Here is a 27,349-nt window from a genome sequence, read left to right on the forward strand (position 1 = left end):
AATTATACAATATCCAGAAACTTGTACATAGCAATATTCAACAATATTTGCTTATTAACTGAAATTGCAAGGTTAATATACAATAGAACTGCTTTTGGCATAGTAAACAACCCTAAACAGTTTACCTGGATAATTTAATAATGGATATGTTTGAGAGATCAATTTATTTCCATAGTAAAGGTTTCTAAACTTTTCAAGTGTCACTGATTATTTTTAATGAAAGCAAAGTCTCATATTGGATGCATTTTCTGCAAGCATTTCATAAATATAGTTTGTCTACTAACTGTAAAATTATTTGTTTTAAAGGAAATGCAAATGGAGATTCTTAATGAATATAATTCTGCAGATAGTTTGGAGATAGCATGTACAAACCTTGAGTCATAGCCCCAATGCATGGCATAGATTTTAGCGAGGTGCCCCCTCAGCGTACGTCTTGTTCGCATCTGTATCCGACCCACGGAATCCATATTTGATGTGATCTTTAGAAAGCGACATGAATGTTATTCTTTACCTTAGACATAGCTCAGAAAATAAAGTAAAAACAATTAATAGGCAAGAAATCAGGCATAAGAAGGGATAAACAATGGCGGCAGAGTAGGAGGATGCTGCATGGACATGCTCCCAGGAAAAAGCTGGAATTACAACTGAAATACAGAAAGGCTTCCTGAATAATCAATGGAAAACTCACAGAAGAGAACCCTGATACCCAAGGACCGAAGGTGGAGACCACACAGAGACTGGTAGGAGGGGCAGAGGCATAAAAGGTCTGGCCGGGCACTCACAGACGGCAACTGAAGCCCCAGAGAGATATCTCAGCTGTGGGAGGTGGGGTGCCACTGAGAACTCTGGGATCTAATCCCCAAGCTTGGCTCCCCAGCACAGAGCACCAAACTGAGGAGGGTACCCACATAATATCTAGCTGTGAAAAGCAGTGGGGTGCTGTCTACCAGGGAGTGGCAGCTAAAAGTTCGGGTACCCCATTAAAGGGCCAACACACTAAGTTCCCTCTGGAGCCAACCAACTTGTGCTCCAGCAGAGGGAGGGTCAAGTGGACTGGAGCAGAATCCAGGACTGGGGACTTGGGGGGCAGAGCTCAGAAGGCAGACACCCCAAGTTTCCTGGGCTGAGTCATTCCCTCACACAGTGGAGGACATCTTCCCCACATAGACATCTGCCCTGCCTGGGGGGAAGACAGTCGACACACCCAATTGGAAAACATCTTGCCCTGAGGCCACTTAAGAGATTAAAAGTAATAATTAACCTCCAGGCAGAAGCAACTGCCCCACCCTGTTGAAAAAACTCTCACCATACCTGAGGACAAATGCCTGGGGACAATTCAAGTCGGAATCCTATTAGTCTGTAAACAGAGGTTGTCTGAGTCTTTGCCTGATCCAATTAGTAAGAAACAGCCTTTAACACTGTCCTGCACTAGAGATTGAGAGTTGTAGAGGATCTATCTAAAACATAGTCACAAACCCAGACAACCAACATGAGGAAACAAAGAAACAACCTCCAAATGAAAGAACTAGCAAATTCTCCAGAAGAGATAAATGAAGCAGAGAAAAGAAATTTATCTGAAACAGAGTTCAGAGTAATGATGTTAAAAATGCTCAACAGTATGAAAAAAGATATAGTAACTATGAAAAAAGAACAGTTTGAGATCAAGAATGACATAACTCAAATAAAGAACACATTGGAAGGAACACACAGCTGATTAGGGGAAGCTAAGGATCGAATCAGTGAATTAGAAGACAGAGTTGGAAATAACACTCAATTAGAGAACCAAAAAGAAAAAAACAATTAAAAAACAGGAGGACAGCTTAAGGAAACTGTGGGACAATGTGAAACATAATAATATTAGAATAGTAGGTGTGTCAGAAGAGGCAGAAAAGAAGGAAGAAATAGAGAAGGTATTTGAAGAAATAATGGTAGAAAACTTCCCTAACCTGGTAAAGGAAAAAGTCACACAATTTCAGGAGGCACAGAGAACCCCAAACATGAAGAACCCAAACAGACTCATGCCCAGATACATCATAATTAAAATGCCAAAAATTAAAGAAAAAGAGAGAATCTTAAAGGCAGCAAGAGAAAAGAAAACTGTTACCTACAAAGGAGTTCCCATAAGGCTGACACCTGATTTTTCATCAGAAACTCTACAGGCCAGAAGGGAATAGCATGAAGTACTCGAGATAATGGAAAGTATCTGAGACCAAGATTACTATATCCAGCAAGGCTGTCATTCAAAATAGACGGTCAAATAAAGAGCTTCCCAGACAAAAAAAAAAAAAAAAAAAAGGTTAAAGGAGGTCATCTCCACCAAAGCCAGCATTACAAGAAATGCTGAAGGGATTGTTTTAAGGGATTGCTAAGAAGAAGAGACAGAGAGAGAAACCTAGCCATATAGAATGAAAATGGCTATAAATAAGTACCTCTCAATAATAACCCTAAATGTAAACGAATTAATTGCTCCAATCAAAAGGTTTAGGGTAGCTGAATGGATACAAAAACATGACCCAACTATATGCTGACTACAAGAGACCCACCTCAAAACAAAAGACACACACAGGATGAAAGTGAAGGGATGGGAAAAATTTTTCCATGCAAATGGAAAAGAAAAAAAAAAGCTGGAGTAACAATACTCACATCCAACAAAATAGACTTTAAAAGCAACATGCTAAGCAAAATAACCCAGTCAGAGAAAGATAAATATCATATGATCTCATTCATTTGTGGAATATAATGAACAACATAAACTGATGAACAAAAATAGAGCCAGAGGGGGGAAAATATACTAGAATATAATAGAAGTAAACCTGTTATTTGCGGATTTTTAATATTTCCTACAACTTTTGTGATATCATACTATGTTAGTAGAGTTTTGGTAATATTATTATACTTAAAATCCTTTTATTCTTGAAATATTAATGTTTATTGCATGTAATATTATATGTAAGATCATTTTTCTTGAATAATTGGTATTTGTTGCATGTAACATATTTAAAATCATTTTTCTTTTTATAAATCATTTTTTCTTAAAATATTAAGGTTTATTGCATGTAACATTATTATATTTAAAATAGTTTTTCTTGAAATAAAAAAAAAGAAATCAGGCATAAAACAAATGTAGAGCGATTAAAGGTAATTCAATATAAATAATTCCACAGAGTAATTATAAGATCAATATGTAGTTCAAGAAAAAAGTATAACTGATTTAAAATTATGCTACATGCATGCCTTCTAGTAAGAATATCTTCTGTAGACTATTAACTGAAAAGAATAGACATACCTCCCAACTTTAGGGAAAAAAAAAACAGCCCAAATAAAAAAAAAAAAACAGCCCAAATAAAAATTTAAATATGTTACATGCAACAAATACCAATTATTCAAGAAAAATGATCTTACATATAATATTACATGCAATAATCAAAGAGTAAAACATTTATAATTTTAACTTCCTATAAGAAAGCCAGTTTTATGTTTGTAAAGCACATAAAACATTTCTTAATGAAAATTACTAATGTTAATTAACCTAATAAAAAAGCTTAATGAGAGTATATCTAAAAGAATCAAGAAGCTCCCTAAAAAGAAACAAAAGAATCTACATATTTTGTAGTATTTATTTTCCACGGCCTTCTATTTTAACAAGTGTGCTTTTAAAAGCACTTGTACAGCATCTGACAAATTATGAAGTGTTTTTAGAGATCTCATTTTTTCAATTAAATACTAATAGGAAAGAATCTGAATGTCATTTGCATTGGTGCAAAGCTGGTTCATGTGAATTACTGAAGTAAATAGGCTGGGGGCTGGGAGCTGGGGTGGGGATGAAGACTTTACCTGAACAAGTGTTGCATCATTGCATGCTTTCCTGGCATCCTGAAGAAAAGAAAGAGGATGATAAAACATTTAGACATGGAAATCACTAGGTACAACTTAATATTTTCATTGCAAATATAGATTTGCAAATGTGTTCTTACTGTACCACATAATCTTTATTCAAAACAACTTTTATTGAGATAAAATTCACATAACACAAAGTTAACCATTTAAGTCATCGTGAAGGTGTATAATCGAGTGATTAGTATATATTCACCATGACCACTTCCTAATTCCAGAACATTTCCATCACTTCAAACAGAGAAACCCTCTTCCCTCATCCCTTGGTAATCACTAATTTACTTTTCTACCTCTATGGATTTGCCTATTTTGGACATTTTATAAAAATGGAATCGTACAATAGATGACCTTTTGTGTCTGGCTTCTTTCAGTTAGTATAATGTTTTCAAGGTTCCATGGGGTAGCACATATCAGTACTTCATTTCTTTTTATGCCCAAGTAATAGTCCATTATATGGATACTAGAGGCCCGTTGCAGGATTCCTGCAAGAAGAGGTCTTCCTGCAGCCTCGCTCCCTCCTGTCTCCGCTGCCTCGCTCCCTCCCTTCTCCGCTGCCTCGCTCCCTTCTCCGCCACTTTGCTCCCTTCTGCAGCACTGTCTTCAGTCTTCAGTCCATGCCTGCTTATGCAAATTAACTGCCACCTTAACCCAACCCTTGTTTGGGTTAATTTGCATACTCACTCCTGATTGGCTGGTGGGCGTAGTGGAGGGACGGTCAATTTGCATGTTTTTCTTTATTAGTGTAAATATCACATTTGTTCATCCATTAATTAATTGATGGACATTTAAGTTATTTCCATTTTCTGGCTTTTATGCATAATAATGCATTGAACATTCACGTACAAGTTTTTGTTAACTTGAGAAATTGTCAAATTGTTCATCATAGCAGCTGCACCATTTTATAGTCCCAACAGGGAGGCTCCAATGTCCTCACATCCTCACCAACACTGTTGCTGTCTTCTTTTTTTAATTTGTATTGTTACAGCCATCTTAGTGGAGGTGAAGTTGTATCTAGAGGTTTTGATTTCACCAATGATTAGTGATATTGAGCATCTTTTCATATGGAGAATCTTTACATGTACATACCTGCCATTTGTGTATCTTCTTTGGAGAACTGTTTATTCAAATCCTTTGTCCATTTTTAATAGAGGTAGGGTTGTTTATTGTTGAGTTGTAGGAGTTCTAGTATTCTGAATACTAGGCCCTTATCAGGTGTATGATTTACAAACTTTCTCATATTCTATAGGCTGACTTTCCATTTTCTTGATAGTGTCCTCTGACATACAAGTTTTTAACTTTTCATGAAGTCTATTTTTTCTTTAGTTGCTTGTGCTTTGAGTGGCATATTAAACTGTTACCTAATCCAAGGTCACAAAGATTAACAGCTATGTTTAACTTCTAAGAATTTTACACTTTTAGCTATTATATTTGGGTACCATTTGAGTTCATTTCTTTTACACGATGTGATGTAGGAGTCCAAATTCATTCTTTTGTGTGTGGATATCCTGTTGTACAAGCATCATTTTTGAAAGGTATTATTCTTTCCCTATTGAATGGTCTTGTTACCCTTGTTGAAAAACCATATATCTGTGGCTAATTGACTCACTTATGGACTCCATATTGTATTTCATTGTGCAAATATATACTGAGTTTATGACTAAGAGATTTTTAATTGTACTCCCTGAGTAACAATGAACTAGGTTGATTTAATAAGGCCACAGTACCCACAGTTATATTTGTTACTAAGCTGCAGCAAAAGCATGAGATCTGAGTTCCCCTTCTGTTTGTTCTGGCATCTAGAAGTCGAGGTGATAGGAATGATATTTATAGTATAACCCAGGTCATTTCAGAAATGTTTTTAAAACTACATAGCACTTCTATGGAAATGCTTTCCAATACACTGGATACAGATGCTATTAGAAATAAAATATTTTAGATCCAATATGAGAAAAAGACATGACATTTCAGGAAAAACAATGTTTATATAACAGCCACAGTTTATACTATAACACCAGCATAAACACCAGCTTAAATGCTATTATAGGGTAGACTTTCAGAGATCTTAAACTTTTACACAAACTGAAGGGAATTATCAAAAGGAAGATAATGAAACAGAAATCAATATAACAAAATAAGGAAAGGAAAGAACATATATAATAAGCAAAAAATGTTTTAAACCAAGTGTAATAATAAATTTAGAGACTTCATATACATGGGAAAATCAGAAGTGCAACTAATTCTTTCTACTAGACTTGAAACTTTTTTCCCCCTCAAGTGCTAGGGTAGTATCCTTTTCAACTTTGTTCTTCCCTACTGTGCTTAGCGTGCTCGTGTAAAGAGGAAGCACACAATATTTGTCGAATAAATGTGCCACATGGACGTGTTCCACAGCCACAGGGGAAAGGGCTGCCTCCACTTGCAGCAAAGACTAGATGGAATGCATAATCTTTCTGGCTGCCCTTTCAACCTATTTATAAACACTTAGAATATTTCTGTCAGGGTGTTATAAGTAGTTATACAAACATACGATTTGATTCTCTCATTCTTAGTCAAATTGTGGGTTAAGAAACCTCATTTGGCAAGGAATGATTTAGCCCACTTTCCTGCAATGAAAAGAATTTCCAAAAATGACAGTGATGGCCTGAACCATGTTCCAAAAATGGTGGACTTGAAGACTAAATTCTATAAAAAGGGCTCTCTGATTTTAAGCTTTATGAAATGAACTATATCATTTAGGTCATCTTCTTAATCCAGTCATTCAATGAAAAACTCCGTTGCCACCCTGGCAGGTTGCTCAGTGGTTAGAGTGTCGGTCTACAAAACAAAAAAGGTCATGGGTTCATTCCCAGTCAAGGGCACAAACCTGGGTTGCAGGTTTGATCCCCAGCCCTGGTCAGGGCTCGTGTAGGAAGCAACCAATTGATGTGTCTCTCTCACACTGATGTTTGTTCCTCCCTCCCTGCCTCTCTCCCATCCTCCCTCCCTTTCACTCTCTCTTAAAATCAGTGAGGATTAAATAAAATAAAATAAATCTGTTGCCCTGGCCAGTGTTTCTCAGTGGTTAGAGTGTTAGCCCAAGCACCCAAGGGTCGCAAGTTCAATTCCCAGTCAAGGGCATGTAACTGAGTTGCAGGATTGATCCCCAGTCCTGGTCGGATGCGTGGCCATGTGCTTGGCCAGTCATTCCAGACAAGAATAGCATAAGAAAATTACAAGTCAATATCCCTGGATGAACATAGATGCAAAAAATCTCAACAAAATATTAGCAAATGGAATTCAACAATACATTAAAAGGATCATACAGCATGATCAAGTGGGATTTATTCCAGGGATGCAAGTATGGTTCAATATCTACAAATCACTGTGATACACCACTTAACAAAATGAAAAATAAAAATCATATGATCATCTCAATAGACTCAGAAAAAGCATTTGACAAAACCCAACATCCATATATAATAAAAAAAATCTCTCAACAAAGTGGGCATAGAGGGAACATACCTCATAATATATATGACAAGCCCACAGTTAACATCATACTCACTGGTGAAAAGCTGAAAGTTTTTCCTCTACGATCAGAAACTAAACAAGGATGTCCACTCTCTCATCACTTTTATTCAACATAGTACTGGAAGTCCTTGCAAAAGCAATGAGGCAAAAAAAGAAAAGAAATAAAAAAGAAATAAAAGGCCTGGCCAGCATGGCTCATTGGTTGAGCATCAACCTATGAACCAGGAGGTCATGATTTGATTCCCCATCAGGGCACATGCCTGGGTTGCAGGCTTGATCCCCAGTTGGGAGCCTGCAGGAGGCAACCGATCAATTATTCTCTTTCATCATTGATGTTTCTATCTCTCTCTCCCTCTCCCTTCCTCTCTGAAATAAATGGGGGGAAAAAGGGAGGAAGCAAAAACATCACTATTTGTAGATGACACAGTATGATATATAGAAAATCCTAAAGACTCACCAAAAAAACACACAACTGTTAGAATAAATGGATTCAGTAAAGTTGCAGAATACAAAATCAATATACAGAAATCTGTTGTGTATCTATATACTAATAAAGGACTATCAAAAAGAGAAATTAAGAAAACAATCCCATTTACAATTGCATCAAAAAATTAAAAAGCTAGGAATAAATTTAAACAAGGAGATAAAACACTAAAAACTATAAAACATTGGTAAGTGAAGATGCAAATAAATGAAAAGATATTTTATGCTCATGGATTGGAAGACTTAATATTATTTAAATGTCCATACTACCCAAAGCAATCTACAGATTCAATGCAATCACCATAAAAGCCCATGGCATTTTTCAACAAAATAAAACAAATCCTAAAATTTGTATGGAACCACAAAAGACACCCAATTAACCAAAGAAATCTTGAGAAACAAAAACAAAGCTGAAGACATCAGCTGCTCCCTGATTTTAAACTATATTCCAGAGCTACAGTAATCAAAACAGTATGGTATTGGCATAAAAACAAGCACATATATCAATGGAACAGAAGACAGCCCACATATAAACCCAATACAACTCAACAACAAAATCTGATTTAAAAAAATGGGTAGAGGATCTGAATAGACATTTTCCAAATAAATGTAAAAAAGTACATGAAAATGTGTTCAACATCACTAATAATCAGGATAATGCAAATCAAAACCACAATGCAATATCACCTTACATGTTAGAATGGCTATTATAAAAGAAAAGAATAAATAACAAGTATTGGTGAGGATGTAGAGAAAGGGGAATCCTGGTGCCCTGTTGTTGGGGTGTACTATGGAATTGGTGCAGCCGCTTTGGAAAACAGAATGCAGGTTCCTCAAAATTTTTTAAATAAAACTACCATATGATTCAGCAATTCTACTTCTGAAGAATTGTATTTGTCTGAAGAAAATGAAAATACTAACTCAAAAAGATACAGACTTCCCATGTTCATTGCAGCATTATTTACAGCAGCCCAAAATGGAGACAACCTAAGTGTCCATGGACGGATGAATGGATAAAGTAAAGATGACACCTCTATATAATGGAATATTATTCAGCCATAAAAATGAATGAAATCTTGCCATTTGCAACAACATGGATGGACCTTGAGGGCATTATGCTACGTGAAAATGTCAGAGAGACAAATACCTTATGATCTCACTTATTTGTAAAATCTCCAATAAAAAAAGAAAGAAACTCATAAATACAGAGAAATTTTCTAAAAATAAGATGGGCATGTGACCATGTGCTTGGCTAAATCAGTAGATCTTGCTCAGCACATGGAGCAAGTCACAAAAAGTAGAGAGAGAGGGAATCCTTTCTGGTGGTGGCAACAAATTCTAATCCAGAAATTAGTCCATGGAGCCTTCCCTGTTCATTCCAGGCAAAATAAATCCCTCTTTGTTTTGTCAGCTTTGTTCAGACACCTAAGGTATCAACCCCAAGTTCTTATTCACATCTAGATCTTTAACTTCTTTGCATTCCTGGCAATAAGACGGGTTATGATTTCAATCCACTGGTTATTTCAATCAGTCTTTGCCCATTCCTTGTTTTCCCTGCTCCTTTCCCTCTTTTCTTGTAATATCTTTGTAGAGAGCCTGTGCTTGTTCCTTTTTTCTTACTCTTCACTTTTAAATGAGATGAGTTCTTCCAAAATACCTATTGCAAAAGCTCATATTGGAGAGGGCCACAGCAGTAGTCCAAGTTATCAGAGATTCTCCCTGCTTCATGCCAAAGGCCTTCATTTATACTTGTAAGTTGTTTTAGCCCTTACTTCTTCCCTGTGAAAAGAAGTAAGCCGCGCCAGGCCACCCACAATTAGTCTCTTTCCTCCACTCTTCAACAAGAGGCTTCCTAAAAGAGGGCAAGTCTGTATCCTTCCATTTTTTTCTCTGCCTACCTTGATATTCCTCAGTCCAGAGAAGCATCTGTTGCCATTGTTCCAAAGAAAGGACTATTGGAGTTGTCCCTGAGGGAGTGCCACCTACTTTGTCTGAGATTCACAGCTGTAGAAAACCCTCTCAGAGCCTTCCCCCCACCCCCAACATCACTATATTTGACAACTTTCCCATCTTATTATGAAGTTCCAAGTGTCTTTCAATTGTGTTAAAGATGGAGCTTGTATTTGTTTCTTATGCTCTTTACTGTTTTGAGTTGATTTCCAAGAGTAAAAGATGACACGTCTTTATTATGCCACTGATAATTTTTAATGTTTTCTGCAATGTAATGTTTTACAGATGAGTAAGTCTTAGTATATTACAATGTGATAATCTGCCTCATCGTATTGCACCAAAAAAGTCAAACTATGATTCCAGGTGTGTGACTAAGAAGAGAATTATGCTTGTCTTTCAGGAGGGATTACATATATGATATTCACTTCTTTGGGACACAGAGGCCATCAGTCCAACATTTGTATTTGTTAGGAATGATTTTTGGAGAGTTCTTTAGAGATATGATAAAAAACAAATTGACCATTTCTAGTCTCATAAATTACTTAACATCTCTAGACTGATGACCTAATGAACAAATCTGGTTCATTACTGGTACGAGATAAAAATGTTAAAAATGTTTTTGAGAAAATGAAAAGGATTGCTCTTACCTGGATCTGATTCCGTAGTTGTTCGGCTTCCTGCCTCAACTGTTCCAGTTCACTCATTTTTTGAAAATTTTTACTTCAAAATTAACAACACAAAGCAACTATAAAAAATAGAGAGAGACGAATTCAGTTCTCCATTTACATGTTAATGTACTTTAAAAATATTGACATATAGCTTCGTTTTATTCCTTCTGAAATGCCAATGAGATAGTCAATTATTACTAGAATGTAAAATTGCTTAGTAAATATAAATCCAGCTTATTTATAAAGGGTATTATGGTGGATATGATTAGAGGATGGAAGCAAAATCTTGAGTTGTAGTTTTCAAGACTAAATTATAGAGAATTAGTACTAGAATGGAGTCTCGTGGAAACACTTCTCAATAGGGCACAAACAGACATACCCACTTAAATGTCTAATAGACACCTCAAACTTACTACTTCAATACTAACTCCATCCTACCCCCAAGTCTCCCCTATCTCAATAAATGGTAATCCCATCCTTGTTTAAGCCAAAGACCTGGGAGTCATCCTTAACTTCTGTTCCCTTCACACCCTACACGTAAACCATCAGCAAAGCATGCCAGTCAGTCCTTCAAAAAAGTATCCAGGATTTGACCAACCCTGGTTATGTCCACTTTGAGCACCTTGGTCCAAGCCATCATCATCTCTCACCTGGTCTCCTTTCTATTGCTTTCAACCACTCTCCAATCTATTCTAAATTTAGCAACTAGTGATCCTTTCAAAGCACAAGTCATTCTTCTGCTTTAAATCCTACCACAGTTTTCCACTCCACTCGGAGGAGAGACTTACTCATTATTTTGAATTACAGAGTCCTACTCAACTCTTACACACACCCCTCTGACCTCATCCATCACTCTCTCTCACTCTGATCCAGCCACTCAAAAGCTTTCTTGATGTTCCTTGAACACACTAAGTTGCTCTGGCCTCAGTGTCCTTACACTTGCTCTTCCCTCTGCCTGAAATGCTCTTACACTCCCTCCTCCCCCCACCCCAGGTCCTTTACTTCTGCTTCGATGTTACCTCTCGGGGGTGGGGGGGGGGGGTAGGGGGGAACCTTCCCTGATAGCACTTATGCACCCACCTAGCCCCCTCACTCTCTCTCAATCAGGTCACCAAAGACTCAACACCATTTAGCATGTATCTGCTTATTTGTTGTCTGCTTCCTTCTAGCAGAATATAAGCTCCTTAATGCAGGGACTTCGTTTGCTTTGTTCTTGGCTGTATCACTACCACCTATGACACTTTCTTCTTCAGGAAATAAGCTAACCTGAAATCGCTTAAGAAATAAAGGGAACTTTGTTCTAACGATTTAGATGAATCACAGAACCAAAAGGCATGGCTCTTGCCACCTCAGGAAGAGACGAGAGGCTAAAAACTAGTAGTATTTGTTTTCTAACTGTCCTGCCTTTCTCTTCAGATCTTTGTTTTTTCCTCTTTCTACAGAATAACTTCCTCTGCTTCTCTGAGCACAAGGCTCAGTTTATATCTGTTCAGGGCATGATTAGGACCCAAATTCCCGTAAGAATTTTTTTTCGGGTATCCATCCTTCATTCACTTCAACTCTAAAGTGGTATTGAAATTGCTGAGTTAAACAATTTTAAACTAATAATTTAACAGAAACTAGTAACTGCTAGTTTAAAATGCTCTTTCAATTACTGTAACTTCTTGACTAAGTTCTTTTTCGACATGAATATTTGATTCATTTAACACAGGTTAGGTAACTATCATATGGTGAGAGCATGTAAGTGGAGCAGAAAGCAGCATATCGGTTATATTTTAAAAGCCAGCTGTGCCAGTTACAAATATCAAAAATACCAATGAGCCACTGTGTCCAAGCCAATTTATTAAACAAAATGGGAAATACAGTTGCATAATTCAAACTGCCTTCTCCCTCCACTTCTTCAAATGTCCACAGAATTTTTAATAAAGCAAGGCATTATGTAGCTTGTACAATTATACTGCTGTGTTAGTGAACAGCTATTTTAATCATACGAGACAGAGAAATACAAGTAGCTTAGCTACTAATAATTTTCATTCTGATCATGAAAGCATATAAAATGAAAATATAATTTCTACACTTTGTGAAATTCAAAAAACCATAACCCCATAATGAATTTGGTAAGATATTTGAAAAGCTTTTATGATCATTCCTATCAAGGAATTTAAATACACTCTTGCCTACTCATCCCAAGTATTCTGTATACCAATATTCCCATGTGGCTTTCTCTCTCAAGAAGTCAGCAAAAACTTAGAGTGGCATGGGTGAATGGATAAGAGAGAAAAATAGAAGTTGAGATGCTTAAACTGTAGCATAGGCATTAAGTTTTGGTTGCTTATTTTGCTACCGAATTTCCCATTACACTGAATTTTTTTTCCCTTGGGTAGGGTGTGGGATTTTTTATTTTTTTTTAATCCTCATCCAAGGGCATTTTTCCATTGATTTTTAGAGAGAGTGGAAGACAGAGGGAAACAGAGAGAGAAATATCGATGTGAAAGAAACACCCCAACCAGGGTCTGGGCTGGGGAGGAGCCTGCAACCGAGGTATGTGCTCTTGACCAGAATCAAATCCAGGACCCTTTGGCCTGCAATCCAACGCTCTATCACTGAGCCAAACCGGCTAGGGCTACACTGAGTATTTTTAAGTGCCCCAGAAGTAAACCAATTCAGCGTCTTGTAAACCGAAGGCAACCTGTGTTGTCCGTGTTTCAGGAAACAAGGGCTGCTCCCAGGGTCAGGTTTGTTTCCCTTCACCTAACCGGTATTTTCTGTCATAGTTCATTCTTTCACCAAATGTTGACTGAATTTCTATTATGTGCCAAGAAACGGGGCTACGCGTGAATAAGACACAGTCCCAGCTCTCCAGCACTTGGCAGTCTAAGAGGAAACGCAGATGTGTAAGCACACACTCTCACAGGTCCACAACCCATTACCCTATGCCCTAGGGCCAGATGCGTTTCAAAATTTGGAAGTTTCCAGATTTCAAAAAAGTGCATTCATTATATATCACATAATACCCCAAAGAGACCCTGGGGAAGGATGTCACATAATCAGGAAGGAGTTCTCCTGCAGCAAAATGTAAGCACATTCATAACGAGGTGGGGAAATCGACTAGCAAGTGTCCTATTAGATCAGGTCAGGTTGTGGCACCAAATGAATTCAAATCACATAAGCTTTTTTTAAAAATATGTTTTTATTTATTATATTTTTAGAGAGAGGAGAAGGGAAAGGGATAGAGCAATAGCAGCTGAGTAATAATAATTGCATCAAGATGCAAGTGCTACAATGAGCACATGTTAAAGGTTTATGTCACCAAAATCAAATGTTTCATGAAAACGTAGCTGAACTCAATATACTGAAGATTTCCCTTAAATTTTATGCAATACATTTTGAAACCATTGTCGGTGTATCTGCTGAAACCATTTTAGTATGCTTATATTTTTAGCTGTACTACCTCAAAGTAACAAGTTCTATAAATTCACTCTCAGCTATGTCAAACAGCATAGTTGACAGTGAATTTATTTACCTTTTACTTAGCCATAAAACTACCTTCTCTAAGTCAAGACAACTCTAGTTTTAGGATTTCTAAGACTTTGTGAACTAAACATTAGGAAAATAAATCATGATTATGTAAATTACAAACCATAACCTTGACAGTCTATCTTTTCTCATTTGACTACTCAAGTATTATCACCTTTTGGATTTTTTGATAGGACCATGTGAGGTTCATCTTGTATCACTAAGTCACATAGTCTTGTATCGCTTTAAAGTCACATAATTTGTTTTTGTTTAACCAGAAAAAACATCCTTAAATTTATCAGACTTGGTTACATATTACTCTGTTATATTAAAAAAAATTTAATGAATCTCACTGCTAAAGAATGAAAATATGACAACATGGGTGAGAATTCCATCTAGCAAATGTCTATGAGAGCTTAACAGGCATCATGGTCTAGTTTACTTGCTGACTTGGCTTCACTGGACAAAATGTGACTTGTGCAATTAACATGTTCATGGAAAGGTAGCTACAATTCCATGTGTTCACAGCTTTAACAAAAGTAAAATATTTAAAGTTACCAATAATAGCCCTGGCCCATGTGGCTCAGTTGGTTGTAGCATCATCCATACACTGAAAGGTCTCGGGTTCCATTCCCGGTCAGGGCACATACCTAGGTTGCAGGGGATCCCTGGTGGGGGCACCTGCAGAAGGCAACTGGTTAATGTGCACTCACACACCCATGTTTCTTCTTCTCTCTTTTCTCTCTCTCTCTCTCCCCCTCTCTCTCCTCCCTCTCTTCTCCCCTCCCTCCCTCCCTCCCTCTCTCTCTCTCTCTCTCTCTCTCTCTCTCTCTCTCTCTCTCTCATTACCAATAATAAGTTGCTGATCATAATTAGCACTCGAGTGTTAATTAGTGTCTTTCTCCCAGTGCAGCCGATTTCATTCTCTCTAACAGAAAGCCGTAACACCTAGGGACAAGATAAGACCTTGGAGGTTTTACTAATTAAAAAGCAAGTGTGTGACACTGGTCTGAGATGAACAGACATCCACCAATGCTACTTCAGCATCACACTTTATTTACCCAAATACCATACAATTGCTGTCAGGGGTTTAGACCAACGGCTAATGAGTAACTCAGGCAAGCTATCTGGGATTCCACTCCATCCCCAACTCCTTATTCCTCACCACCAATGTTCTCAAAACCCATCAATCAAAGGGACCTGAGGAGTGAATTCATTTTGTCACATTTAGTTTTATTCTGCTGCACTGATTCTCCTGATGTGTGCATCCTGCAACACTTAGCATCACATATGCCAGCAGCCTTAAAAGGGAACACAGGTTACTCCTTATCCCTCATACTCTCATTATCACCTCTAACAACTTCACAAAGACATTCCCTCACTGAAAGATTAGTTAGCACATAACCATGGGTGAGATTTATACACCAACGTTTCTCCTCTTCTTTATATCTTAAGACATGGAGGAGTCTTTGTGTGTGTTTTTAAGTTTGTTTTTCTCTCTCAAAAGTCTCTGTAATGGCACATTAACAATTAATAAACATAATAAAATCCCTTGCTAATAAATTTTAATTCCCATTGATAAAGGTTAATACATAACCATGAAGACTAACATCTAAGTTTAAAAATCATTAAGTACCAGCTGCTTTTGCTTTTTACACCATAGGATAAGGAGACAACATTTTTCAGAGTTGACACTCCCCCTCCCCACTGCCAACAGCTTCCCTAGAGGCCCATTTCATAAGTGATGCACATATTGACGAGCCCTTGACAAATTTCAATTTCCCTAAGTAATCAGCTGTCTACCATTTCCCATTTAAATAGATAATTTAATTCACAGAAGTCTAGAAAGTAAAAAGAAATATTTTTAGTTATTTCCTTTTAACAGCTGGTCACTATACGCCTTATTAACTATCCTGGATAAAATGTACCAGTATAATCTATGTCACATGCTAATTAGACAACAACGCCTCATTCAGCCTAAGCTGCATTACTGGGCCTTAATTTCACATGACCACACAGTTAAAACCCAGTTTTTGCACTTGAAACAATTCCTGGGTAAAGGTGCTTAGGTGGGGAACTCATACAAATTGAAGGGGGGGAAATTGGAGTCAAGCCATTGCTAAATGTTACCATAAACAAAAAATCAAACATTCCTCTGGAAGAGCCCAGAGATGATGAGCTCTCTGAGCACCAGGACCACTGTTCTCACCTTTGTCTCTCCCAAGGTAGTCGTTCTCACTTTATGGTACAGAGTCCATCTAGTTCTCTGTGGCTAAAATTCATTACAAGTTAGATGATGAAGAAATAGCGAGGCTTTTAAACACAAGGTATTTTTTAATATATAAGAATGAACGTTTAAGGATAGTTATTGCCAAATGTTTATATAACAAAAAATCCTACATAATAAAAGGCTAATATGCAAATCGACCAAACGGAGGAACCACCGGTCGCTATGATGCCCACTGACCACCTGGGGGCAGACGCTCAATGCAGGAGCTGCCCCCTGGTGGTCAGTGCGCTCCCACTCACCCAGAAGCCCTGAGCCAGGCTCACAGCTGGCGAGCGCAGCGGCGGTGGTGGGAGCCTCTCCTGCCTCCTGGGCAGTGCTAAGGATGTCCAGCTGCCACCTTAAACCGTCAGTCGGACATTCCCCGAGGGCGCAGGCCGGGCTGAGGGACCCCCACGATTTTGTGTACTGGGCCTCTAGTTACAAATATAAATCAACAGGAGAGCTGATAGGAAACATTATGTGGCTATTAAGAAGAGAATGTTGGAGCTCTAAGTACTTGCAAAGATGCCAACACTAATAATGCCCTCTGAACAAATGCTCCCTTTTGGGGCTCCAACTGTAAGCAGATAAGCATCCTGGTGGGAGGAGTTTGCCCTTACCCAGCAAAGTATGTACGGAGTTTCCTCGGTAATAACTGCTACAACCAAAATTGGGGAGGGGGGAATTTAAGCTGTATACTCCTGCAGGGGTCCTAATACACGGTGACAAAAGATTTGACTTTGGGTAGTGGGCACATGGTGCAATAGAGACCCACACCTTTTCTTGTAACATAGAAACCCACACCTGAAACCTATATGATCATGTTGACCAATGTCACCCTAATAAATTTAATAACAAATAAATAAATGAATATAAAATGTGGACATTAAGAGAAATTTTAATATTATTTTAGGTCACTAGCACATTAGTATTGAAATCATTTCATACTTTTTTAAAAACATATTTTTATTGATTTCAGAGAGGAAAGGAGAGGGAGAGAGAAATAGAAACATCAATGATGAGAGAGAATCATTGATTGGCTGCTTTCTGCATGCCCCCACTGGGGATCGAGCCCCCAACCCAGGCATATGCCCTGACCAGGAATCAAACCATGACCTCCTGGTTCATAGGTCGATGCTCAACCACTGAGCCACATCAGCCAGTAGGGCCATTATATCATATTTTAAAACATTAAATAAGATATAGTTCCCAGCAATTCGAGAAGAAAAGGCTCTCCGTAATGCATCCTAGAAAAAAATGGTATTGAGGAACAGGTGGTACTGAGGAACTTATCACACACTTTCTGACATAACTATTGCACCAAAGGAAATTCTTTGGTACCTGTACCATCCTTCGGACATTAGGAAGGTAGTGAAACATAATAATTGAGAGCGCTGCCTCCTGCCTGGCCAGTGTGGTTCAATGGTTGAGTGTCAACCTATGAACCAGGAGGTCACGGTTCCATTCCCAGTCGGGGCACAGGCCCGGGATGCGTGCTGGATCCCCAGTGTGGGGCATGGAGGAGGCAGCCAATCTATGATTCTCTCATCATTGCTGTTTCTATCTCCCTCTCCCTTCCTCTCTGCAAGCAATAAAAATATATAAAACATAAATAAAATGAAGAGCAGAGTCTGAATTAAAAAATAAGAGTGCTGCCCCTAGTCCCCAGCTGTGAGGGTTTGAACGCTGGCTTCTCCCCTGGCGTATGTTAACTGACATGTAGAAAAGTTAACAAAGGTTAACCGAAATTCTTATTACAGTTGAGAAAAAGGTGCCTTTGGATTAAATATGGGAAAATATTTAAAGTATTTTAATGGAAAGAATTCTTTTTAAGCAGACATATTATTATTATTATTATTATTATTATTATTATTATTATTATTTAGAGAGAGAGAGAGAGAGAGAGAAATATCGATGTGAGACCGGAGATCGAACCTGCAGCCCAGGTATGTGCCCTTGACTGGGAATTGAACTTGAGACCCTTTGGTGCTCGGGCCGACACTCTAACTGCTGAGCCACACCGAACAGGGCAAGGTTCTTCGATTTTGGGTTCTTCCTACCAACCTACTCTATTCATCTGCTGCTTATTATGATGACTCCCACCAGAGGGCAGACAAAAGAAAGATGAAGCTATAGAAAACAGAGTTGGTAACTTGTTAGCTTCCAGAGAAGCTGTAGCAGTGTCACCAAAAAAACTTTAAGCAGCACTAACATTATAAGATTCTCTGAGACGGTGTCACTTGAAAATAGGATTAGGTAAAACACAGGAAAAAAAAAAAGTCAGCAAACATTAATTCATCTAGCTATTCATTTATTTAAATATCTGAGTTCCAAACACATGCCGGGCACATTCCAGGCTCTAGGGATTCAAAAGTCATCAAAACAAGCAAAAGTTCCCGTTGTCATGGAGCCTTATTCTACTAGTACATCGGTCTAGGAGACAGATAATAAAGCAGAGAAATAAGTAACAATTTCAAGTACAGATAAATACTACACAGGGGAAAATACTGCAAGAAATTAGAGGGTGACAAGGAAGGCTATTTTTAAATAAATTAATCTAAGTAAAGACCTGAATGAAATGACTGAATGAGTGAGGCCTTGAATGGGGTAGAGCAGCCCAGGCAGAAGCAACAGTAAATGCAAAGGCCGAGCGGCAGAAACCAAGCTGGCGTGCTGCTCAATCCACAGCAGAGAGGATAGAGAGGCTGGAGGGAAGTGAGCAAAGCAGAAGAGATTAGGGAGACCGGCGGGAGGAACCCAACCATGTGATCAAGGAGGCCTCCTGACCATAGTGAAAACTTCAGATTTTATCTACCCCGAGTGGGTTCAGATGACTGAGAGACATCTGACTCGTCTGACATTTTTTAAAGTTCGTGCTGGCTGCTGGGGGACAGAGATTGGAAGTGGAAAGACCAGTTAGTTAGCTGCCGCAACAGTTCAGGCCCGGAAAGAGGGTGTTTTGACACAAAAGTAGTGGCATTAGAAATGATGGAATAATTTTTAAGTTAGAGCCCATAATACTTGCAATGGAAGAATAGATATCTGGTGAGTGAAACAGGGGAACTGAGGGCAATTCTAACCACTGAGCAAAAACAGCCAAACCAGCCAGGGCTACTGTGTATCTTCTAAGAACAAGGATATTCTCTTACATAATCCCAGTACAATCAAATTCAGGATACTTAACATTGATACACCACCATAATGTAATATGCAGTACATATTCAAATTTTATAATGTTCTTGAGCAACTGGATCCTCCCTCCCTCCCGTTTCTCCCTCCCTCTCTCTTCTCTCTCTCTCTCTCTCTCTCTCTCTCTCTCTCTCTCTCTCTCTCTCCTCCCTCCCTCCCTCCCTCCCTCCCTCCCTCCCTCCCTCCCTCCCTTCCTTCCTTCCTGCAACTGAATTTTCAATCCAAGGTTCAATCCAGGATTATGCATTGCATTTCACTGCCAGGTATCATGAACTTCCTTTAATCTGCAATAGTTCCTTTCGCCTTTCTTTGTCTTTCAGGACATTTACATACTGGAAGACTACAACCAGTTACTTTGTAGAACAATCCTCAATTAAGGTTCCTCAGTTGTTTCCTCATGATTAGATTTTGGTCATGCATTTTAGAAACAATACAGAAGAGTAATGATGTCCCTAGTTTAAGCACATCAAGAAGAATATGTTTATCCCATTACCAGTGATATTAACTTTGATCACTTGGTTGAAGTGGTGTCTGCCAGATTTCTCTACTGTGAAGCTGTTTTTCCCTTGGCCATTAACTTCTAGAGAGATCACTGGAAATTGTATTAATATCATTTTCCCTACCAAACTTTCTCCATTAGTAGCACTTGCCTGAATTACTATTACCATGATAATTGCAAACTGTTGACTTCTATCGTTTCTTCTACATTTTTTAAAAAATATGTTTTTATTGATTTCAGAGAGGAAGGGAGAGAGAGAAACATCAACAATGAGAGAGAATCATTGATTGGCTGCCTCCTGCATACTCCCTACTGAAGATCAAGCCTGCAACTTGGGCATGTGTCCTGACTGGGGAGTCGAACCGTGACCTCCTGGTTTATAGAGTGATAAACCAGGAGCCACACTGGCCAGGCTCTTATACATGTTTTATTGGCAATCTACCTGGCAGATCTTTCCCCTTTTCCTTATTTTATTTATTTACTAGCAGCCCGGTGCATGAATTCATGCATCTGTGGGGTACCTCAGCCTGGCCTGTGGGATCGGGCTGAAACCGGCTCTCTGACCTGAAGGGTCCTGGATTGCAAGAGGGTGTAGGCTAGGCCGAGGGACCCCACCAGTGCACGATTGGGCTAGGGAAGGACACGGGAGGTTGGCCAGCCTTGGAGGGACTGCAGGAGGGCTCCAGGACGTGTCCGGCCCGTCTCGCTCAGTCCCGATCTGCTGGACCCCAGCAGCAAGCTAACCTACCAGTTGGAGTGTCTGCCCTCTGGTGGGCAGTGCACGTCATAGTGAGCAGTGAGCAGCCTTAGCATATCATTAGTGTATTATGCTTTGATTGGTTGAATGGATGACTGGATGACCGGACACTTAGCATATTAGGCTTTTATTATATAGGATTATAGATTTGTGAACTCTTATTTTAGTCAATAGGTTATAATCCATTATTATCGTTAATTCATTTTTAAAAAATATATTTTATTGATTTTTTACAGAGAGGAAGGGAGAGGGATAGAGAGTTAGAAACATCGATGAGAGAGAAACATCGATCAGCTGCCTCCTGCACACCTCCTACTGGGGATGTGCCCGCAACCAAGGTATATGCCCTTGACCGGAATCAAACCTGGGACCCTTCAGTCCGCAGGCCGATGCTCTATCCACTGAGCCAAACCAGTCAGGGCTCGTTAATTCATTTTGATGCTCAAATTTTCCCAGAGTTGGCCATTCAAGCTAGTTCCTACGTCCTTTTCACATGCCCCATCAGTTTTTTGAACACTTCTTTACTTTGTGTTCTAGGCTCATCCTATACTTCCCCTGCCCCAGCTCTGGAACCAGCTATCTAGATCTGGGCACTGGTTGTGTTCATTGCTATTGGGATGTCATTGTTTCTACGCCCTTTTGTTAGACAGGCGGAGGAAATATATGCCTATAAACATATGAATGTATGTATATTTTAATCACAAGTTCATATTGATAAGTCTAATCCCAATCCAACACCAAGGAGTTCTTCATTGCCTTCTTCCATTTCATTTTTTATTTCCTTTCTCCCACAGTTAAAACCCCAGATCCCCAAATATCAATAAATTTACTCATGTGCCCAATCCTACTATATACACAAATCTATTTCAGGACTGCTATGTCTCATCTCTACCACTATAAATAATAGCCTACAATACAGGGTTCAAGATTTTTCTGGCAGTTCTTTTTACCTTTATAGTAAAGGTATATAGTCAAAGTCCTATGTTCAAAACACACTTGGGAGCCAAATATATGGTGATGGAAGATGATGTGACTTTTGGTGGGGGGCACATAATGCAATATACAGATTATGTATCATAGAAATGTACACTTGAAACTTATATGATCTTATTAACCAATGAGACCCCAATAAATTTAATAAAAATTTTTAAAAAATAAAACATACTTGGATTCATTTTTCCCCTCTGAGAGTTGATGTTATTCATTGAAATACAATTGGTTCAGTTATTGCTGTTTGTATTCAATTTTGGAGGTTTTTTCCACCCAACCTCATTACTTTTATTTTTGAACATATAAAACATTAACAAGTTTCCTAAACTCAAAACTATACAAAAAGGTATAATCAGAGCATTCCCTCCATTATCCCTTTTACTCATTCCTACCCACCACCCACCCCCTCTAGGTAACTAACTTCTGGTTATCTCTCCAAATATTTGTTTTTGTTCTACCAAAAAATTATGCTTTCTACATTTGGAGCAGAGATGGGGCAGAATACTGAATCGAGAATTTTATTTAAGACTAGAGGCCCGGTGCACAAACATTTGTGCACTCGGGGGGGGGGGGGGGGGGGCGTCCCTCAGCCCAGCCTGTGCCCTCTCACAGACCAGGACCCGTTGGGGGATGTCTGCCTGCCAGCTTAGGCCTGCTCCCTGCGGGCAGTCGGACATCCCTTGAGGTGTCCTTAGCGCTGCCTTGGAGGCAAGAGAAGCTCCCGCCACCGCTGCTGAGCTCGCCAGCCTTGAGCCCAGTTTCTGGCTGAGCGGCCCTCCCCCTGTGGGGGCGCACTGACCACCAGGGGGCAGTTTCTGCATTGAGCATCTATCTACCCCCTGGTGGTCAGTGCGCGTCATAGGAACCAGTCATTCCACCGTTCAATCAATTTGCATATTAGGGTTTTATTATATAGGATGGCACACATAACAGAATGTTTGTATAATAATTAAATGTTCCATAGAAACTGAAATTGAAGCTGTAGGAGGGACAGGATAATAACAGGGGGAAATATCTATCAAAATGTCTTCTGGTTTAGCCCTGGCTGAGTGATTCAGTTGGTTGGAGCATTGTCTGGTACACCAAAAAGGTGGCAGGTTCGAATCCCCATCAAGGCACATGCCTAGGTTGTGGGTTCAATTCCCTGTCAGGGCACATACAGGAGGCAACCAATCTCTCTCCCTCTCTTTCTCTCTCTCTACCTTCCTGTCTCTCTACAAATCAAGAAAAACTTATTCTCGGGTGAGGATTGAAAATACTATATATATGTGTGTATATATATATATATATATATATATATATATATATAATCTTCTAGTTTAATTTGAGGGATATCAAAAGGTTACCATATTTCAAAATAGGTTGCCATCCTGTTTGTAACCTTCCAAATTAGTTAATATCTATGGCTTTAGAGAACCCACATTAAAATGGGGTTATTATTTTGGAAGGACAACTAAGCTGTCACTACCTATTAATGTCAATAGAAGAAATTCTGCCATAGCAAGAGGTAGGTTTTGAACTCTGAGCTAGACATTTGATCAGGAATAGACAGGTGAGAGGAGAATGGCTCATGTGAGGATCTGTGTAATAACACAAACGAACAATAACGATCATACTGGAAAAACAGACCACATCTCTAACATGTTTTGGGAAAGTTACAAATATGCTAATAATGTATGCTAGTAATTGAGGATCATTCCTCGTGACCTGGCTCTAAGTCAACGTGGCACAGAGAACGTGGACTTTAGAGACGGAGAGGTTTGACCTTGAATCCCAGCTGAGTTACTCGACTACATGATCACCGGCACATCTCAGAGGCGGTTTCCTTAACTGTAGAACTGGATAATGCCTCCTTTGCCAAGTTAATGGGAGATATAAATAGAATAATGTATAACACTGCCCCGACCCAGAACAGATGTTCAATAAACAGATGTCCCTATAATAAATGCAGATTAAGCTAGTCATCAAGGTAAAGAAACTAATCACACAGTGTACCTCAGCAACATGCCTGAAAGAAATCAGAGAAATCACACCATCTCAGGCAGTATTTGGTAAGGGCAGGAAAATGTACAACACTTACTTGCAATTCTCAATCTTCAAAATGTCCCAGACTCTATTTTTAAAGTGTAAAAATATGTGCTGACATACTAAAGTGCCAATGATTTAAAAGAAACCATTCTGGAGAGATGTCCATCAAATGGTACAAACTTCCAGTTACAAGATGAGTAAGTCTTGGGAATCTTATGTATAGCATGGTGAGTATGGATAACAATATTCCATTGCACACTTCAAAGTTGCTAAGAGAAATCTTAAATGCCCTCATACACCCCAACCCCCACAAAAGCAATTATGTGAGGTAATGGGTGTGTTTAACTAACCTTATTGTGGTAATCATTTTGCAATATATATATATATATATATATATATATATATATATATATATATAAAATCATCACATTGTACATCTTAACAATGTTATATGTCAATTTTATCTCAATAAAGCTGGAGAAATACTGAAAGAAGCAATTCTATAAGTTATTCTGAGAAATGACTCAGAATAACCTAAATAATGCCTATGGCTCACAAAGAGATAAACCTAAATATGTCACAAGCCATACTAAACAATTTTATAATTTTATAAATGTGTACACACAAGAGAATTAACCATGCTCAGAAAACAACATTTTGGCCCTAGCTGGTTTGGCTCAGTGGATAGAGCATCGGCCTGTGGACTGAAGGGTCCTGGGTTCGATTCCCATCAAGGGCACATGCCCGGGTTGCAGGCTCAATCCCCAGTAGGGGCATAGAGGAGGCAGCTGATCAGTGATTCTCTCTCATCATTGATGTTTCTATCTCTCGCTCTCTCACTCCCTCTCCCTTCCTCTCTGAAATCAATAAAAATATATTTAAAAAAACAAAACAAAAAACCACACTTTAAAAAAAGAAGACATTTTATAAAAGTTTCTATTTCAGTTTCAAATGTGTCTACAGAGTAGACACATTTTCCAAAATGCAACAAGGAAAATCTTAAAGTGAACTTTAACCAAATACTGAAATATACGATAAACTTTCAGAGCAGTGGACCAAAAAAAAGGGGGGGGCGGGGGCTCTGTAATAAATCTATCCAAAAGTAACCTCATGGAGTGATCTGATCAGAAATCCCTAAGTGGGCAGGTTACAGTGGGAAGTTACACCTCAGGCCTATAACTGCCCTAGTAAAAGGTTACCTTTATCGTAAGTAACCCCGTCCATTGTTTTCTGTGCATCTAGGTGAACACGCCTTTGAAATGCCCCTTTCTGAGACCCGCTGGAGAGAGCATATAACCTTGTGAAGGATCCTGCAATCCAGCGATGTTCAGCCGGTGTCCTGGGGCAGGCCCACTGGTGTGCCGCAAGCATTTTTAAAACGTGCAATAGCTGGCCTCTTCCTCTTAGATCGTCAAATTAAAAAGGACAGCAGCCAACACAACAACAGCTGTCCATTGTGAATGAATGAATCAAAATTGTATTTTTAGGTCAGATTGGCCAAAAATACATATTCTTTGGTGTGCTACAGAATTTTAGTAATGATGTGTGCCATGAGATGAAAAGGGTTGTTTTTTTTAAAAAAATTGCTGCTGTGATCCAATCGACCACTGACTTCCCTGCCTCGCCTTTTCCTATGGGTTCATACACTGTTCCTTATGTTCCCTCCTTAATTCCAGATGTAAAAAAAAAAAATCCCAAAAAACTGCAGAACTGTACTTCTCCAGGAGCATTTGACGTCTTGCATCCCCAAATGTAGTCAGCTTGGCTCAAATAAACTCTTCTAACAATTCTCTACAGCTTTGGGAGGTTCTCACCTCCACAGAGCCGAGGGTCGGTCATAACCCGAAAGCCCCACGCTTCAAGAGTCTTAAAATATGCCATGGCAGACACTCGGCGCATGCCATCTTGGGTACACAGACCTTGGTTTTCCTCCCGAGTAGGAACGACTTCTCTTTCATCTTAAATAAGCAGTGTGTGCTCTATCTCGACTCTACAAGAGGTACTTAAAGCTCCCCGTCTCGGTTTACGACGCTAAAATGGGCTGATAGCACCGTGATCTAATCGACAATTAAATGCCTTAAGACAACTCCCCAGCAGGGTGCCAATCCACGAGAGCGGAGCTGTTTTGCCCACGGCAGACAGATGCATCCAAAGCCTCCACTAAAGGAGAAATGGAAGGAGTGGAAAAAGGGGAAGAGAGAGGATGCAAAATAACAACGCGTTGCTTCTCTAAACAAATGAAAGTCTGTTTTTAAGCTTTTGGAAAGTCCATCTTCCCTTAGCGAAAGAGCAATAAGTATCAAAACACACGGCCATCGTTTGCGTTTCGCACAGAAAAAGGATGTGGAGAGTAAAGGGGAACATTTTACCACGTACTCAACTTACAAGTGTTCGACATCCATTAATTTTCCCCCACCCCGCCTCCAAAATGCTGGGCATCGTATCATCTCCAAAGTAAATTTAACTCGAAGCCGCTGGGCTCGTTTTTAGCACTCAGCAGAGAACTTTTAGGAGCTTTCCCAGCGCTCTCCACCCAATAACCCTTCTGGGCATTTCCCAATAACCGCTATTTTCAAGGTAAACACGAGCTCTCGCTCTGCCCCCGGCGGGCTCGGGGCGCGGAGAGGAACCCGGGGGTCCCGAGGCCAGGGATACGGACCGTCCTCCCGCTTCCCAGGAAGTGCCCAAGGCGGCGGCCGAGCGGCCGGTCTCCGCGCGGGAGCAGAGCGCGACTGAGACGCGCCCGCCCCGTCCCTCCGCCGCGGGGTCTGCCGCCCGGGAGTCCCCGGTCCCCGTGTCAGGAGGCACCCAGCCGGCCCAGCGCCGCCAACGGGCCGGCTTCCGTCGGAGCGGCCCCGCGGCGCCTCACGCCCCCTGCGGGAAGCCCGGGATCCCCCTACGGGGCGCACCGACGAGCCCCACTCGCGCGATCGCCGCCTACCTGGAGGAGCTCGGGCCCGCGTCGACCGGGCGCTGCCTGGGTCCGCGGGCTTCTCAGCAGCCCCCACGCGCGCCGAGCTGGCCAGCAGAGCGCAGCGCACCGCCGAGACCAGCGCCGCCGAGATCCGTCGGCCACACCCAGGCCCGCGCCTCCCCGCTGCCAACTCCGCGACGCGCCGGGCCGGGGCGTGGACGTGGCCGCAGGCGCGAGGCGCGAGGCGCGAGGCACGAGGCGCGCGGAACGGGCGGGGACGCGCTGCGGGCGCGCGCAGAGCCTGGAGCGCGCGCGCGCGCGCGGCCTGGGCGGGGGGCGCAGGGAGCGGGCAGCTTCTGCTTCCTATTTTCTGTCTCGTTTCCTGCCAGAAGAAGAAAAACATTAATTCCCGGGCAGTTTCGTTTTCTTGTCGGCGTGGCGCCTGGACGCCGGCGCGCACTTCTGAGTAGCGCCCAAGTGGTGTGGCCGGTTTCCTTCCTGGCACCGCGGAAGCCTCGGTGCGCTCGCTCGTGGGCAGGATAGCGGGGCCGACTCAGAAGACCCCAAGGTCCCGTTTAGATTGGACATTATAACATTCTCAAGTAAGAAGTAAACTGAAGCCCAGAGTTATACAAAATTGCATTGCAATCCCAGCGCTGCCATCGCTAGTGGTGCGACCGTA

The 27,349-nt window shown here is 40.3% G+C and overlaps 1 protein-coding gene across 1 annotated transcript in view; it reads right to left on the minus strand.

Moving 5' to 3' along the window:
• GNB4 (G protein subunit beta 4) overlaps window positions 1–27,052 on the minus strand; it is a 37,413-nt gene extending 10,361 nt beyond the window's left edge. The window contains exons 1-4 of the mRNA XM_079766245.1: window positions 26,695–27,052; window positions 10,485–10,582; window positions 3,835–3,873; window positions 373–479 (exon numbers count right to left, since the gene is read on the minus strand). Of these exons, the coding sequence (XP_079622371.1) occupies window positions 373–479; window positions 3,835–3,873; window positions 10,485–10,541 (203 nt within the window). The 5' untranslated portion in view covers window positions 10,542–10,582; window positions 26,695–27,052. The remainder of the gene's footprint in view (window positions 1–372; window positions 480–3,834; window positions 3,874–10,484; window positions 10,583–26,694) is intronic.
• Between the last annotated feature and the right edge of the window lie 297 nt (window positions 27,053–27,349).

This window comes from Cnephaeus nilssonii (genome assembly GCF_951640355.1).
Source record: "Cnephaeus nilssonii genome assembly, chromosome: 3".
NCBI lineage: Eukaryota > Metazoa > Chordata > Mammalia > Chiroptera > Vespertilionidae > Cnephaeus > Cnephaeus nilssonii.